The 16,325-nt window shown below is 51.5% G+C and overlaps 1 protein-coding gene across 3 annotated transcripts in view; it reads right to left on the reverse strand.

The window, feature by feature from the left end:
• Nucleotides 1-6,548: 6,548 nt before the first annotated feature.
• UBOX5 (U-box domain containing 5) overlaps nt 6,549-16,325 on the reverse strand; it is a 35,068-nt gene continuing 25,291 nt past the window's right edge. For 2 of the 3 annotated variants that reach the window (XM_059133795.1, XM_059133796.1), the window contains exons 2-5: nt 14,816-14,910; nt 11,907-13,107; nt 9,831-9,992; nt 6,549-7,312 (exon numbers count right to left, since the gene is read on the reverse strand). In XM_059133795.1, coding sequence (XP_058989778.1) covers nt 7,104-7,312; nt 9,831-9,992; nt 11,907-13,107; nt 14,816-14,869 — 1,626 coding nt within the window. In that variant the 5' untranslated portion in view covers nt 14,870-14,910 and the 3' untranslated portion in view covers nt 6,549-7,103. The remainder of the gene's footprint in view (nt 7,313-9,830; nt 9,993-11,906; nt 13,108-14,815; nt 14,911-16,325) is intronic. The other variant, XM_059133797.1, reaches the window with a different exon arrangement.

Raw genomic sequence — 16,325 nt, forward strand, 5'->3', positions numbered from 1 at the left:
TAAAAAAAGAAGTAAAAATAAAATAGTCATAGTGACATGAAGTCAGGAGGAAAGGACATAGACTAAGGTTTGAGATTGATTTTTCCAAGGAGTCTGGGAAAGGAGGAGATGGATCAGCTGCAGAGAGGTGGCGTGGGAGGTACACGGAGGAAGTGGGGCTGTTTAGGAGGTGTTACTGAGTAACAGCCTGGGGTGAAATGGCATTTGGGTTGCTGGATCTGTTTCTTTTGCCCCGGAGCGCCTGGCCCTAAGACTGAATGCAGTGGTCACAGCTTTGCAGGTGGTAAGCAGACCCAGCACGGCCGGATCCAGCCAGCCACACCCAGCCTGCCCCCAGAAACCTTCAGGGTGGAGGCGCCTACTGTCATTTCCGTCATCTCATTACCTAGGGTCAATGTACAAGGCCATCTCATGCATAAACGCGTGCCCCAGCATCTCATTTCCCCTGGTGTTCATGCTCCCCTGCCCCTCCTTGTTCCCAGGGGCCAGATCCCCCCAAGCCTGATCTCATCCTTTGGGTAGGAGGGAGAGGAAGGCAGGAGAGAGGGGTTCTCTCTGGAGGCTCCTGGTTCCTGAGACGGGCTAATTACAGGCTTCCTAATTAATGAGCCATGGGGTTGCATTTCATCAGCTGAGTCACAGTTGATGTCTGGGCCCTGGACCCAAGGGGAGGGTATCAGGAACCATGGGAGGGGAGGCCAGCCTGTCTCTGCCTCCCCCAACCCTGATTCTCTACCCACCTCTTCTTTCTTCCTCTCTTTCTTTCTTCCCTTTTCTTTCTTTTAAGAAATCTCTACACCCAACATGTGGCTCGAACCCACAACCCCAAGATCAAGAGTCAGATGCTCCCCCTGCCCCACCCCCGACTGAGGCAGCAGGGCGGGAGGTGCCCTACCCACTCTCTTTTCAAACCCAGTTCTCCCTACTGGTTTAGAGGCTATCAGACTGCCCACCTTCCTCCCTACTCCTGTCTTCTTCCCAGTGTTGACCTGCCTGTGACAGTCCCCCGGTCTGTCTGCCCTTCATGCCTTCCCACCCCACCAGGACCATGCAGGGCTCACTGGGTTACTGTTTCCCACTCTTCCAGTTTCTCTTTCTGACAGTGTCTCGCTAAGCCACATACATCACACATCTGGGGTTGCCCTCTGCAGGGTGGCAAGCCCAGTGCAGGGGTGGGGTGGGTGAGCAGGAAGGACAGTCCTCCGCTGCAGTGACCGCAACCTGCCACAGACCATTCTGGGGCCGCTCTGCACCTGCTCCTTCCCTGTCTGGCTCCTTGCTCCTTCCCACATCCTCCCCCTTAGCAGCCACATATGATGGGTACTTTTCCACTCACATTTCAACCAGATCTCTCCATTTACGTGAAGTGAACTGTGCTGAGTCTTTGTTGGGGTGTGGGGGGGGGAACAGCTTTTATTTTTGTGCTTAGAGGTGTAATATTCTTTAGTGTTCGAAAGCTGTGCTGTAGCTTGGTCGTGAGTTGTTATTCCATAATTAGACTTTTTGGGGAGCCTCTGGTTCTAGTTTGCATGGTAGACTTGGGCCGGAGCAGAAAGGCTCCTGTAGGTCGAGGAGTTGCTTGGCCCCACCAGACCAGTGCTAGCGGTGGTGCCTCTGTGCCCTGCCTGGGGTGCCAGTTTACTGGAGGCATCCTTAGAGGCCATGCGGTGACAACATCCAGGCCACCCCTATAGAGGGGACTTGAGTCTGCTCTTTGGCAGCCCCTGCCACCAGTAGAGCATCCCAGGGGTTAGGAGTGGCCTTGGAATCAGTCAATTGAGCTCTCCATGGACCTGAGCCTCAGTTTCCTCCTTCAGGAGTTAAGGATTGGGGGTGTGGTGCTGGCTCAGTCTGTAGAGTATGTGATCCTAGTTCTCAGGGTCGCGAGTTCAAGGACCCCCCTCCACCCCCTGCCTTGGCTGGAGAGCTTACTTAAAAAAAAAAAGGAGCTGCAAAGATTAAATGAGGTCATACAAATAAATCACTCAGCAGAATGCCCCCTGCCCCCCACACCAGAGTGTACTCAGTACTAGAAACTTAAAAAAATTTTTTTTGAGGGGGCGCCTGTGAGGCTCAGTGGGTTAAGCCTCTGCCTTCAGCTCAGGTCATGATCTCAGGGTCCTGTGATCAAGCCCCGCATGGAGTTCTCTGCTCAGCAGGGAGCCTGCTTCCCCCTCTCTCTCTGCCTGTCTCTCTGCCTACTTGTGATCTCTCTCTGTGAAATAAATAAGTAAAATCTTAAAAAAAAAAAAAAAAAAAAAAAACTTTTGAGGGAGGCCTAGGTGGCTCAGTGGGTTAAGCATCTGCCTTCGGCTCAGGTCATGGTCCCAGGGTCCTGGGATCCAGTCCTGCATCAGGCTCTCTGCTCAGCAGGGAGCCTGTTTCTCTCTCTGCCACTCTGCCTGCTTGTGCTCTGACAAATAAATAATAAGATATATTTTTTTAAAATGTGTATGTAAATGCCTCTTCAAAAGCCATTAAAAAAACTTTTGAATTCAAAGTTTGTGGGTTTTTTTTTTTTTTTTCTTAAACACATAGGTGGCCTTCAGAGTCTCCATAACTTCCTTGATGAGAACATTCGCAGGATCACGTGCGTGTAAACCACTTGTTCCTTGGCCCACCGCAAGGGGGCGACACGGCTCCGTAGGCCCCGCGGGAGACCAGCGCGGGCGGCTCAGGTTGCGGGCCGCTTCCGGTGGCGCCAGAACTGTTCTCCGAGTTTTGCCGGACAATCTTTGGGCTAGAATCCTAGGGGCGGGATGGCGGGGTCAGAGGGTCCACGTACATGTGATTTTGCTAGAAACTGCCACTTGCCCTCCGCTGAGCTCGGACCCCTCGCATTGCCACCCGCGGGGCGCCGCAGCACCTGCTAGCCCACAGCCCCAGCGGGCCGGGGGCGGCCAGAATTCGAGATGAGTGCCGACCTGCGACCTGCGAGCCAAGAGATGGTGATTCACGGTTGCTTTATCATATTGTGAGCAAGGCTGAGCATCTTTTGACATGTTTAAGAGACCGTGTGCACTTCTTTATGAATCTTTATTTTTAGAAGTTCTATGCGAACCACTGTAATACGCTTTACAAATATATCTTCCCAGCTTGTAATTTACATTCTCACTTTGCTAATGGTAGCTTTCTTTCTCGATGCACAAGGTTGTTTAGTTTTTTAATTTCAGTGTAGTCAGATTTGTTAGTCTTCTCCCTCACTGTATCTAGATTTTGAAAGAGGAGGGCCTTCCTCACTCCTGGGCTCCCAGGCATCCCCTCATTTAACAGTTTCTTCCAGTTCTCGGATGGTTTCCTTCTTCTGGCAGCTCCAGCACCACTTCGGGAAAGATCCATCTTTCCCTTTTGGTCTGCTGGATTTTTAATTGTTTGATTGGTCTGTGTAGTCAAGGGTTAGTTCTCCCCACCCAACCCAAACTGTTCTTCATTTTCAGGGTTTTCCTGGTTATTCTGGCTTGTTTTCCCAAATGATTTTGATAATAAGAATAGTGTCTAAGACAAGGGCAAATGTCCATTAAAAAAAAAAATACAGTAAGGAAGGGGCGCCTGGGTGGCTCAGTGGGTTAAAGCCTCTGCCTTCAGCTCAGGTCATGATCCCAGGGTCCTGGGATGGAGCCCTGCATCAGGCTCTCTGCTCAGCAGGGAACCTGCTTCCCTTCCTTTCTCTGCCTGCCTCTCTGCCTACTTGTGATCTCTGTCAAATAAATAAATAAAATTTTAAAAAAGAATGCGGTAAGGGAAAGAGTAAGCAACAGACCCACACAGCATGTATACACATTTTCCCCCTTATAGGAAGATATTGTAAGGAGGTTTAAGAAACCCAGAATGTTCGTGTGGTCCTGTCTCAATAATATGGTTGTGGGTAGCATTGTCGTGCTATTGGCGCAAACCTTGGAGAAAACTTGCTGAAGGCCTCCAGTCTGCCTCTTCTTCCTTCATACCCTGCCACTCTGGAGATCTTGGCACCGGTCTGGACTGTGGCACTTCTTTGTAAGAGAGGGAGTGTGTTACTGCGGGGTGGGGCCCCGGGCTGTGGCCTCCACAAGTGGCCGGACAGAGCATCTTTGGCTGATTCCCAACCCAGCCAGCCCCCTTCAGCCTAGAACTGGAAGGAAAGATCTGCCGGAGCAAGCGGGCCAGAGGCCAGGTGGGCCAGCACAGGCTGCAGAGGGGCTGAGGGGCAGCTGGGAGAGGGCAGGGGGCGGAGGGGGGCACCTGCAAGGGAGGGGACAGCACCGAGGCACCCCGCCCGCAGCCCTCACAATGGCAGTGGGCCCAGTATCACAACCCCACAGGCAGGAGGCAAGCAGCCAAACAGCGCCTGGAAGCCCAGCAGGCAGCAGCTTCCTCCAGGGGCAGGTCTCTTTGTCTGCAGACCTACTTACAGCAACCCCTGAGGCAGAAGGCTGGTTTCCTGGGGGATGGAAAAGCTCCTGGTGACTGGAGACCCACAGGAGGCCACCGTGCAGCTGGGAGCTCGGGGCCCCAGGTGCTGCAGGGAGCTGCGGCCCAGCTGCCAGGAGATGGAGTTCTCCTTGAGTACCGAACAGATGCTCATCTTCTTCCTAGCTGTCTGGTTCTTCTACTTCTTCTTCCTTCAAGACTTGTTCTGAGCAGGCTTCCCTCCCACTGTCCCGGGGCTGGCGGGCCAGAGCCCCGAGCGAGCTGGCCCAGTCCCTGAACAGAGGCACAGAGCAGCCAAGGACAGAAGCCTTCCTTAGATCCGCGGGGAGGATGGCCAGGACGTCAGGTGGCCCTGCTCCTCGGAGATGCAGATTTGGGGCCCAGCCTCTTGCTCGTGGACAGCTCCACACCCCACACAGGCTTGGTGTCGAGTACATGACAGGGGAAAGCGGAAGACGTGCCTCCGTGCGACCTGTGGCCGGTAGACAGAGCAGCGGGCCACATCAAGGCTTGATGCTCCGGAGTCTTCCCAGAGTCAGTGGGGCCCAACTCCGTGCTCCCTGTGGAGCTGTTCTGTGCCTGGCCCGGGGCGCTGCTGAGAAATAAACTGCCCTCTGAGCCTCGCTGGCAGCAAGAGAACTATTATTCCCATTTTCTAGGGGAGAGAATTAGCCCAGCAGCGCTTAGTGCTATTTCGGGCAAGGGCGGAAAAGACCACATCCTTTGGGGGGGGGGGACTCTTCAGAATAAGATAAAGGGGCACCTGGCTGGCTCAGTCAGTAGAGCATGTGACTCCTGATCTTGGGGTTGTGAGTTCAACCCCCACATTGGGTGTAGAGCTTAAAAAACAGTAAGATAAAAAGGGATGCATGTCCAAGGATGTGCGTGTGGCTCCACCTGGGCACAGGACAGCAATTGTCCTCCCCAGTGGCTCCCAAGCCTGGTTTCCCACCAGGGCCATCTGGAAATAAAAGCTGGTTTGAAATGCAGATCACCAGGCCCCTCCACAGGTGGGGAGGCAGCTTGGCCCTAACCTGGGCATGCCTGCTGCAGGAACCGGGCGGGGGGGTGGGGTGGGGAGCAGCGGCCTCTGGCCCCCTGGGGTGAGGCAGACAGGATGCCCCCCTGCCAGGGGGATTCCTGAGTGGTGAACGGACTCCAGAGGGCTGAGTGGGCTGCTACCCTGCCTGAGGCCACCGCGGGCTAAGGACGTGAATGGTCCCACCCCTAGCACAGCTTCTGCTACAAATGCTGGGTGGGGCTTTTCTTACAATACAAGGAGGCAAAGAGGGTAAGGCAAGAATCTGGAATAGCTTAGACCTTTAATGTCAAAGAGCACCCAGGAGCCTCGCTAGCTAAGAGGAAAGCCCACCCGCGCAGACCCTGAAGTCTCAGGTGAGGCTGTGTGAAAGGAACGGCCGCAAGACGGCAGAGGGAAGGAATTTCTTCTGGGGACACGCAAATCCCCTAGGAATCTCTAGCCCCTACCCCAGATCTCTAAATTCCTGGCTCTGGACTTGAGTCCAAGAATCAGAATTTTTAATTAGCTGCCAGTGTAAGACTATAGCTCTGCCTCCTTCCCTGTCACCGCCCTGGGGCAGAAGCGGCAGCAGGCCTGTGAGGGGGCGGGCAGAGAGCAGGCAGCTGGGATTTCGGGGCAGCTTGAGGCCCCTTAGCCTGCCCACGGACTCACAGGGGAGTGGGGAAGTGCCTGGTGCACTTTCGCGCAGATGTTCTTGCAGGGACTAGAACCTTCCACGCAGTCAACAGTTGTAGGAGTACATACAGATTACCCTGGGACTCCACAAACTAAACTCTGCATGAAAAGAATGCAGCTTACTTGTTCAAGTACTTCTCCTGACAAGGGCCCTGTGTGGCAAAGCTCCGTCGGCCTCAGAGGGCAGAACTGCCAGCTGGGCTGAATGCAGCTCAGTGGGTGCCCAGCCTCCCCACTCGCTCCCACACCCATGTGCAAACCCTCACACGTCAGATGCACCTGGAAACGTGACTTCTCATCCCTTCAGGCTACGGACCTGAATTGCAGCCTGACTGGGTTGCCATGACGGCTCGAGGCTGCCCTGTGACAGCCTCACTTTGTGTGGGTGCCGGTGGGGGACAGACGTATGACAATAGATAGGCACTTTGTCAGGAGGAAGCCCACAGTGGACAGACATCAACCATCGCTTTATTAAGGCTCGGAGTGGTCTGCCAGTCGGGGGCTGAGTCATTCACTGAGACCCCCGCCACCGAGCACTCCCGGGTGACACCGAAAGCAGAGGCTATCTTCGAGATCCTGAGCCACGGTCTGTTGTGCTCCACTCACACCCACCCTGCAGGGCCGGGGTGTGTGTGCGGGCAATGTAGGGAGCCCCAGCTGACTCTCACAGCCCCTGGGCTCTGGCGGGGGTGGGGGGGTGACAGGGAGGCTCAGGAAGGCAGGGATAGGTCCCCCATCCCTCCCAGCCCAAACTATGGCTTTGTTATCCTATTGCCACTTGAGCAGGAGAAGAGTGCCCCCTCCTTCCCTGCACTCTGGCCATGGCCTGGGTGCTACATTGTGGAAGGAGACAAAGGGAAAGCCCCTGGGGAAGAAAGGGCCCCTCTTGTGCTTGGGACCTGGCCAGACCTCAGGGATTCTTGACCCCATTCCCTCAGTGACTCCCCTCGGTGGGTCTTCTCAGGCTGAGGCTGATCACTCAGAAGTGGACCCGCAGCACGTCCTGGCTGGCAAATGGTTGCTGGCAGGCTGTGCAGGCCATGGGCAGGGAGCGCTGCTTCTCACCCAGGCACGGCCGGCATAGGAGGTGGCCACAGGGAAGCTGGTACACTGGCTCCTTTTTGAAGTAGGGAGAAAACACTCTTTTGCAGGAGGCGCACTCGGGGCCTGGGACGCTCCCAGGCTGCTCTGGTAAATTAGGGAGGAAAAGAGGCCAAGGTTAGGGAAAGGCGCCCCCTGCCCCCTGGGTCAGGCTCCATCCCAATGGCCAGGCAGATGCCTGGAGTGGGACAAGAAGCTTCCTCACCCTCCACCCCTGCCGCAGCATAGGCTTTATCCCTCCCGGGGCCACTTCGAACTGATCTGGGAGGACAGGGTCTTGGGGAGCCTGGGAACCTGGGAGGCCTCCCCTCAATGATTAAATCTTGGTGCTCCAATAAGTGCTCAAGAAAGAAATGGCTTCTGAGGGCAGGCAGGTCACACCGAGCCCTCCCTCCCGGTCTCTGAGCAGGATTTACTTTCCACTGGGACAGGCTGCCAAGGTCAGAGTGGGGCACAGCTCATCTTGACAACAAAACTAAGAGGCAAGAGGCCACAAGACAAGTAAAAAGCAGAAAGGGGTCAGGTACAGCAAGGCCACCCAGGTCCCTGGAGGAAGGGGGGAACCAGAGGGGTAGGGCTGAGGTCTGTCTGTAGCGGAACTGCCCGCTGGGCCTGGCATCTGCTTCTCTTCAGCCTGGCAGTTCCCCTCTGAGCTGCCAATCCCCTTCCTGCGCTGCAGGCGCTCTCTTTCCCAGCTTCCCTCAGGAGGGTGCCTCAGTCCACACCCCTCTAGAGAAGGCCAGGGGGGGCCTCTCGGGGGAAGAAAAGGGACTAGCCATGCAGAGAAATGGATAGGAAGTACAAAGAATGGCTGGTCCAGAACCAAACCAAACCAAGAGAATAGCTGGTCCACAAAAGAAAGACAGGACCCAGAGGTGTGATGTATGAGACTGGCTTCAGGCGAGACTGCAGTGGGGGGCAGGCTGGGGCACACAGGACTTCACAGGCAGCAGGATGATTCCAGATTCAACTGGTTGCCCTGAGAGACGTCTAAGAAGTACAGTGTCACAAGCTGGCTGACAGCACACGAAGACCCCTCTGCCCCCTGGGAGCAACAGGCAAGGGTGGCTGCCAGGGAGCCGCAGGGCTGCTGCAGGGCGTGGGGGGGCACAGCACAGGCGCCGGGGCCAGAGGGCAGCAGAGAACAGGGCTCTGAGGCTCACCCGGAGGAGTACCAACAAGACTTGGGGATGAATGAGTATCAAGAATGTTGAAGGAAACCAATGATGATGTCCGTATTACAGACCTGACCAAAGGGCAGAAGAATCTGCTCTTTTTTTTTTTTTTAAGATTTTATTTATTTGACAGAGAGAGATCACAAGCAGGCAGAGAGGCAGGCAGAGAGAGAGGAGGAAGTAGGCTCCCTGCCGAGCAGAGAATCTGATGCGGGGCTGGATCCCAGGACCTGAGATCACGACCTGAGCTGAAGGCAGAGGCCTTAACCCACTGAGCCACCCAGGCACCCCGAGGCTGCTCTTTATCAGCACTGGGGTTATGGCAGGTGCAGGGAGAGCTCTGGAGGGTGTTTTCAGTTCTGAGTTAGAATTTAACCCAAGAAATATCCATGAGTTTCTCATGGGGAGGGGCCAGGCAGCTGTCAGGGAGGCTGGGGTTTGAGCTCCAAGGAGAAGGGGCTACAGGTGAGCAAGGGCAGTCACCGGCCGATGGGCTCTTGCTGTGATGACAGAGAGGACAGAGAAGAGGGTCCAGGACCAAAGTCTGGAAGAGGCAGAAGAGCCAGCAGTGGAAACTTCAAAGGGATGGTGGAAAAGGGAGAAAAAGAGTGTACCATCTGAAGGCCAAGAGAGAAGGCGTTTTGGGAAGGCGGGGCTGGCTGGCCACATTAGACACTGCTGAGAGGGTGAGCGGCCACTGGGTCTGAAGTTCATGGAAACCACTCGTCACCTGGACAAGAAGGTTCTGGGGCCCAGCCAGGATGGAAACATAATCAGAGAGATAAGAGGGGTGGGGATGAGAAGCAGAAGAGGTAAGATGGCCCAGGATCCAGACAAGAGAATGGCCCAGCTATGGATGGGCAACAGGAACTGAGTGTCCACCTTATCATGAGCTTCCTCAGCCTTCATCCCATAAAAACTGTCCCAGCATTCCAGCAGATTCTCTCACTTTATATCCTAGCTGAATCTATCTAATGTGGTCCCAGATTCAGGGTAGGCAAAAACTGGCTCAGTAAGCCGCCCAAGTTCTTTGCCGAAACACCAGGGAAAATGTTGACAGGAAGGGACGAAGAGGACAGTCCCAAACTCCCCCCACAGTTACATGAAATAATCCACCCAGGTTGTCAGATGGGAGACAGACTAGATATGAAAACTAAACATAGAAGGACAAACATGAAACACCACAGAGCTGCCAAGCCCTAAGACCATAGAATTACTATGGTCTTAGAATTACAAAGAAAGCCTTTCTTGTGAAGAGTTACACTTCACAGGAACCCCTCAACTCCCCCTGGAAAAGGAAGGAGACCAGGGTCTCCGTGAGCCCAGGTGCCAGGGTTGAGGAGGCCAGGCATGGCGGTTGGCAGAGCCCCAGAGGCAAGGCCCAGCCTCCCGTCCCAGGGCTCCCAGGAGATAGATGGGGCCTTGGTTACCCGAGCAGGAGCCTGGCCTCCAGGAGGTGCTGCTTTCTCTTGTGCCCAGGTGCTGGAGCTGCCCCCTGGTCAGCCGAGCTGTGAAGGAGGGCATGGAGCCAAGGGTCGACGTCAAAGCAACTTCCAAGCTTTGTGACAGCTTCTGCTCATGGGACACTGGACCTGACAAGAGATGCACAGACCACAATATCCAAAGAGAGGTTCAGCAAAAGAGAAGAGCAACCATAAGTCCGTGAAGGACTGATTACTCAAACGGCACTTCCAGCTTCAAATGGACACAAATGTGAAGCACTTCCCCTCTTCCCCCAGCAATGTCTGCTAGTGGACTGTGATGACCGAATACCAGCAGGTAAAGCCCCACCCAGCTTTCCATGGTTCCTGGGCTCTGCTCTAGCTTTCCTCTTCCCAGACAAACTGCAGGCCAAGCCCGGGCCACCTGGTGGCTCTCCTGTGGAACTGCACCCTACTTTCTGTAGGTCTTGCAGGCCAAGGAAATGACTGGGCAAAGGCCCAGCTTTGTGCCCCTGCTCCCTGTCCACTCCTTCACCAGCAGCCTTTCCTCGTCTCCTCCCTTCTGAGGCCCCCGCCACTCCGCAGGGTCACTGGCTTGCACCTCTGGGCGCTCGTGTTCTCTCCCTCCTGCTGAGTAAAGCAAAGTGGTCATTACCAAGCGGAATAACAGAGACCTCACTCTGCCCACACCCTCTCGGTGTGGTCCACAGAAAGCCCACCAGTGGGTTGAGGGTGAAGACACCGGGGGAGGGGCACAGCTGTCCAAGAAAGAACCCAGAGACCCACCTGGTAGCAGGGTTCACAACACCACCCTACAGCAGGGAGTGGAAGACTGTCTACAGTTTGTAGGACTTGCTTGGGGCCCTAAAGCATGGGTCTGCACTGTCCTATGTCCCCAACAAATCTGTCAAGGCCAACACCACCAGAGACCTCAGAGACATCAGGGTCTAAGGATCTTTCCTTGTCTTACCCTGCTGTACCTCAAATTCTTCCAGGAGTTTCTGAGAGTCATGTTAACTAAAACTTATACTCAAAACCAGATATAACCTTTTAAGCATGCTATTTACCTAGTGTTTTTATAATAGAGGAAATTAGAAGAACGATAAAATCTAAACAGACTAATTTTCATAAGGAAAAAGAAAGTGTCAAAGAGCTACTACCTTAAAAAGCAGGTGGCATGGACAGTCACGGGCCAACTCTACCAGATATACATAAGAGTAAATGATCCTGATACTATTATAGTGTTCTAAAGTTTAGTAAAGGAAATTTTCTTAATTCTTCATATGGAGCAAATAAATCTTTTATAACAAAACACAACCAAAGTTGGCATGTGCCCATGCATACATACACACATACACGAGAGTCCAAATTATCCAAAATAAAAAACACTAGCAAACAGATCCAAGCTGAACATGAAAAGAAGCATGACCAAATGGAGTCTCTTCCAGGAATGTAATACTGGCTCAATATTCAGAAGCCTATTAATGTATTTTTTCACATTAAAAGAGCTCAGGATGAAAAATCGTAGCATCCTCTCCATTGACACTGAAAAGGCAGTAGACAAAATTCTACCACAAATCTTCAGTTACAAACATTGAATAAAAACAAACAAATAAACAAAAAAAAACACCACTGAACAAAACTGGAACCAGTGGTGTGGGAGAGTGTCTGAAATGGTTCCCAATGAGACCCGCCTCCAGATACTCCTGCCTTGGGTACCCCGGTACCCCCTCCACTGCAGTGTGGGCTGGCCTTTGTGACTCGTCTCTAACAGAATATAGCAAACATGATAGGATGTCGACTGGGTTATACAAGACTGTGACTTCCATCTTGTTTGCACACACTATGACCGTGGCTGCGGAAGACCCTGAAGCAGGTGTCCCTGCCAAACCACGCCCGGACTCCTGACCAGAGAAGCTATGAGGTCACACATGCGCGGTGTTTTACGTCAGTATGTGTGGGGCGAATTTAAGGTGGCAAAGCAGAAAACACAGGGTGACGGTGCCAAGCGTCACCTGGGAAGCACGGGGATGACCATGGACATGGATGTAGAATGCGGAGTACCTGTGGAGCAGTCCATGTGTGTCAGGCCCAGCTCACTGGCAGCTTTCATTTTCTTAGCAGTGTGCTCTGAGGTAGTGGGTGAGACCAGAAGGCTTGTGGTAGAAAAACAGGAAGTGTTGATACCGAGGCTCCCGTCTGGGGTGCGTTCGGCCTGCTCCATCCTCCTCTTCCGAGAGGGCAGAGCAATGGAAGACGGTGTCACCGCCAATGCAGTCTGTGCTCTCCCGAGCAGATGGCAGCCAGGGATGGAGTGCTGGAGCAGAAAATGGTCGATCCGGGCCTTCAGGGAGGGGTGAGGCAGGGGCTGAGAATGTGGGGTAAAGGCTACCCCTGTGAAAGGGTCGCTGGGCACGCGGCCCCACACGGCTTCGCTGCGGTTACACTTCTCCAGCGTGCTCTGGTCAATGACCTTGCCTGAGGGCAGCAGCATGGGGCAAGGCATGATCTCCAGGGTGATGGGATCCAGGAACTCCTCGGGCACATCCCGGATCACCTCAGCGAGCTCCTGCAGGCTAGAGGGGGCCTGCTGGCCCTCAGACAGGCCTCCAGGATCACAGTCACTCTCCATGGGCAAGGCTGGGGCCTGCAGAGCCAGGTCCTGAGGGAGACTCTCAGAGGCCAGCAGCATGATGCTGTCTATCACCTCCTGAGAGCAGGTTTTAGCCGGCTGGCCCCACACTTCTAATCGTCTAATGCAAGGGATACCGCTGCCTGTCACGTGGGTGATACAGATCTTGAGATGGGCCACGTGGCTAAGAGAAAGGCCCCCTTTATTCCAGAGCTCCTGTGTCACGACAGCAGGAGAGGGGAGTGTGGCTTCCATTGGGCCAAAAGGTGGCCTGGCCTTGAAGCCCCTGTGGCTAAACACCACTTGGCTCTGGTTTTTCAGTAAGACTTTGCCTACCAAGGTGAATGCCTCCTTGTCTGGGATGGATGGCTCGGCCAGGCCCGGGGTCCGGCACTCGGGGGCATTCCAGGATGCTCTGCCGGACGAGGCAGATGTGTACATTTCCAGGCCTGTGACATTCTGGCCTCCCCCCACCGCGAGGTCTATGTTAATCCTACAGATTTCCACACTGAAGGGAAAGGAAACTGTCACATAGACTGGTGGCTTAATGAAATATTCTGTCCTAAAACCACGACTTCTCTTTGTGAGGTCTTCAGAGATGAGATTTTCTACTTCGTAACCATCAGCTGATATCTAGAGTTAATGACAAACATGAAATGCATTCATTTGATGCGATCCAAACAAAGACAACTAGTTTTCAAGAACTTACCACTTCTAAGAAAATTATTTAAAGAAAATATTAAGTTCCTCATTTAAAATGGCCTCTATTACACCAAATTCTCCTGTCTTTTGGGGGGTGGAGGAGGATGCATTCAAAGTCAGGTCAAAGGCCAAGGGCAATTTGTTCCCAAGTACAGCCCATCCTTAAAAAATACGAACAACTGGAATGCCTGGGTGGCTTAGTCGTTAAGCCTCTGCCTTTGGGTTGGGTCATGAACCCACTGGCCTGGGATCAAGACCTGCATTGGGCTCCCTGCTCTGTGGGAAGCCTGCTTCTTCCTCTCCTACTTCCCCTGCTTGTGTTCCTTCTCTGTCTCTGACAAATAAATAGGAGGAATCTTAAAAAAAAAAAAACAAAAAAAACAAAAAAAAAACCCCAAGCAACAGAACTGTTCAACCCAACCAAAAATCCCTTCAAAATAAAAGAGCAGATAAACTAGTGGTTTTTTTTTTTTTTTCTTTTTAATTTAAGAGGATGAAACCATAGTGTCTTATGGGAAAACAAAGATATTCCTTAAAGTTCTTAATTTTGTATTTGGACTCTACCAATTATAACAGTTTCCCTAGCAAGACACAATAAACAATCTTCTGGTACATCTGTGATTGTTGGAACTTGGTTAAAAAAATGTGTGTTCAGAAATAAGGACCACAATACTGTGGGAAATCCAGAAAAGTGAATATGCTATGGGGGTGGGAGTATGGGTAACTTTCTCCCATCTTAAATTTCTAGTATTTGTTATAACTGGTAGAGATTTTAAGATACAGATACCCCACCCCCAACCCTGGGCATCTGAAAGTTCACATCACACCACTTTGCTTTTATAAAGACCTACATTAATACCTGTTTTTGCTAACCAAAAGAAATCCAGAATTCAGAGACTTTTTGCTTTTACAAAAAAAAAAGTCATTATTACACTAACATAGGTCTTTTGTAAAATCAAAGTGGCCTAAAGTGAACTTCTGGAAAGCAGGGGATACTCTTCATCATATGCCATTTCAGCTTATGAAAGGTTTCATAGGAATGTTCTTCTCAGATAGCAGGGAAGGGCGGGGGCAGGGGTGGGGGGACCTGTATCTCTGTTGGAAGAAATCAGTTTCACAGTCTGGGAACCTGAAATAGTACGCTGTGTGCAGAAGGTCCAAATTAAGGGAGGGTTCAAATTTCCCCTTGCAGTATCCTTACACCTTGTTCTGGGCTGTGGAAAGATACCGCCTTTGTACAAAAGGGGAAGCAGCTTAATTCAGGTAATAAAGAAGGAATTCAAATAACAAATACAAGCCATTATTTCTCGTGTGAGAAGTAAGTGGGAAGAACGGCAGGGGAGAGACAGTAGCTCTCTACCTTCACTAGGACTTTGAGCAGGATTAAAATTTATCATCAGAGGGAGGAGCACAATGAACATGACCCTCCAGAAAAATGACCCACAGCTCACCTTCTAACAGTGTTGTATGACTCTAGAGGGGCAGCCTGACCCATGCTTACCTAAGTATCACCTGGTGGGATCTGAAACAGAGAAGGTTGCCACGACGCCTAAATCAAGTCCACATACACAAGGTAGGAATGGGGAAAAACAAGAAAAGCAGCCCATCTTATACTTATGTGCATACTTGTTTTGTTTACCTTGTTGCAATAAATTCTTGGTCTGAACTGTGGGAGGCAAAGATTGATGACCATCTTTGTGGCTGAAAGGGTAGCTTCCAAGCATCAGAAACAGCCTTCAATAAAAAACAAAACTTGGTATTAGACAAGTTAAAGTTCAATTCTAAACTTTAAGGAGTTGATTCCTAAGGGAAGAGAACCAAACAGGGTAACAAGGACTTCCACGCACGCAATCATGGTCTAATCACATCATACATATGATGCTAGGGAAGACTGAGTTACCGAAAAATTGCAGAGGAGCCTTTTTTTCTTTTTTTTTTTTTTAGGTTTTATTTATCTAAGTAAACTCTACCCCAGGGTTCGAACTCACAACCCTGAGATCAAGAGTCCCACGCTCCACCGACTGAGCCGGCCAGGGTACCCCAGAGAGGAGCCGTCTCTTGCAGCCTGTGCAGCTTGGCCAAGACTGACAGCTGGACCCTGTGGAGGCAAGGGACTGTCAGCTCTGCAAGGGGCTCCCCACAGGAAAGAGAGGGTCAAAAGTGGCAGAGCAAAGAGAACAGAACTACTCAGCCAGAGGGTTCCAAACAGAACAGGTCACAGAAAATAGTCATAGTGGTAGGCATCTTTGTCATTTAACACCTGTTACTGTACTTTTATCTTCTTATTAAAATGAAAACAATTAGAAGAGTCTGAAACACCACCACTGAGAAACAGAAAATCTTAGACTTGGAAAGCACCTTAAAAGCACATCTCACCCGGAGCACCTGGGTGGCTCAATGGGTTAAGCCTCTGACTTCGGCTCAGGTCCTGATCCCAGGGTCCTGGGATCAAGCCCCGCACTGGGCTCTCTGCTCAGCAGGGAGCCTGCTTCCCCTTCTCTCTACCTGCCTCTCTGCCTGCTTGTGATCTCTCTCTCTCTGTGTGTAGCAATCTTAAAAAAAAAAAAAAAAAAAAAAAAAGTGGCAAAAAAGAAAAAAAAGGACATCTAACCCAAACAGCAATTTAATGACTAATGTCCAGGATAGGGGAGAATGGATGAAGGTGGTCAAAAAGTACTAACATGTTAGTTACAAGTTACAAGTTCTGAGGAGGAAATGTATAGCATGGTGACTATAGTTAACAACACTTCACTGTGTATTTGAAGGCGGCTGAGAGGAGACTTTAAAAGTTCTCATCAAAAGAACAAAAGCTGTAACTTTTACCTGCATGAGGTAATGATTGTTAACTAAACTTACTATTGTATTTTGTATTATACACAAATACTGAAATCATTATGTGGTACATCTTAAACTTACTCAATGTAATATGTCAATAGCTCAATGAAACTGGAAGAAAAACAAAGATCAATGTCCAATAGCCTTTGGTACTCTTTGTGCAGAAGCAGGGAAGCCACTAGAAATAGCCCTTCTAGCGGCAGGCCTTGCCAATGGCTCTGAACTCCCTGGATGAGGCCAGCCAGGCATTCTATGTTTTTCTATCTGGCAGACAAGACAACAAAAACTGTTAGCCCAACAGGGACAGGGCCATC

The sequence above is a fragment of the Mustela lutreola genome, chromosome 9 (genome assembly GCF_030435805.1).
Source record: "Mustela lutreola isolate mMusLut2 chromosome 9, mMusLut2.pri, whole genome shotgun sequence".
NCBI lineage: Eukaryota > Metazoa > Chordata > Mammalia > Carnivora > Mustelidae > Mustela > Mustela lutreola.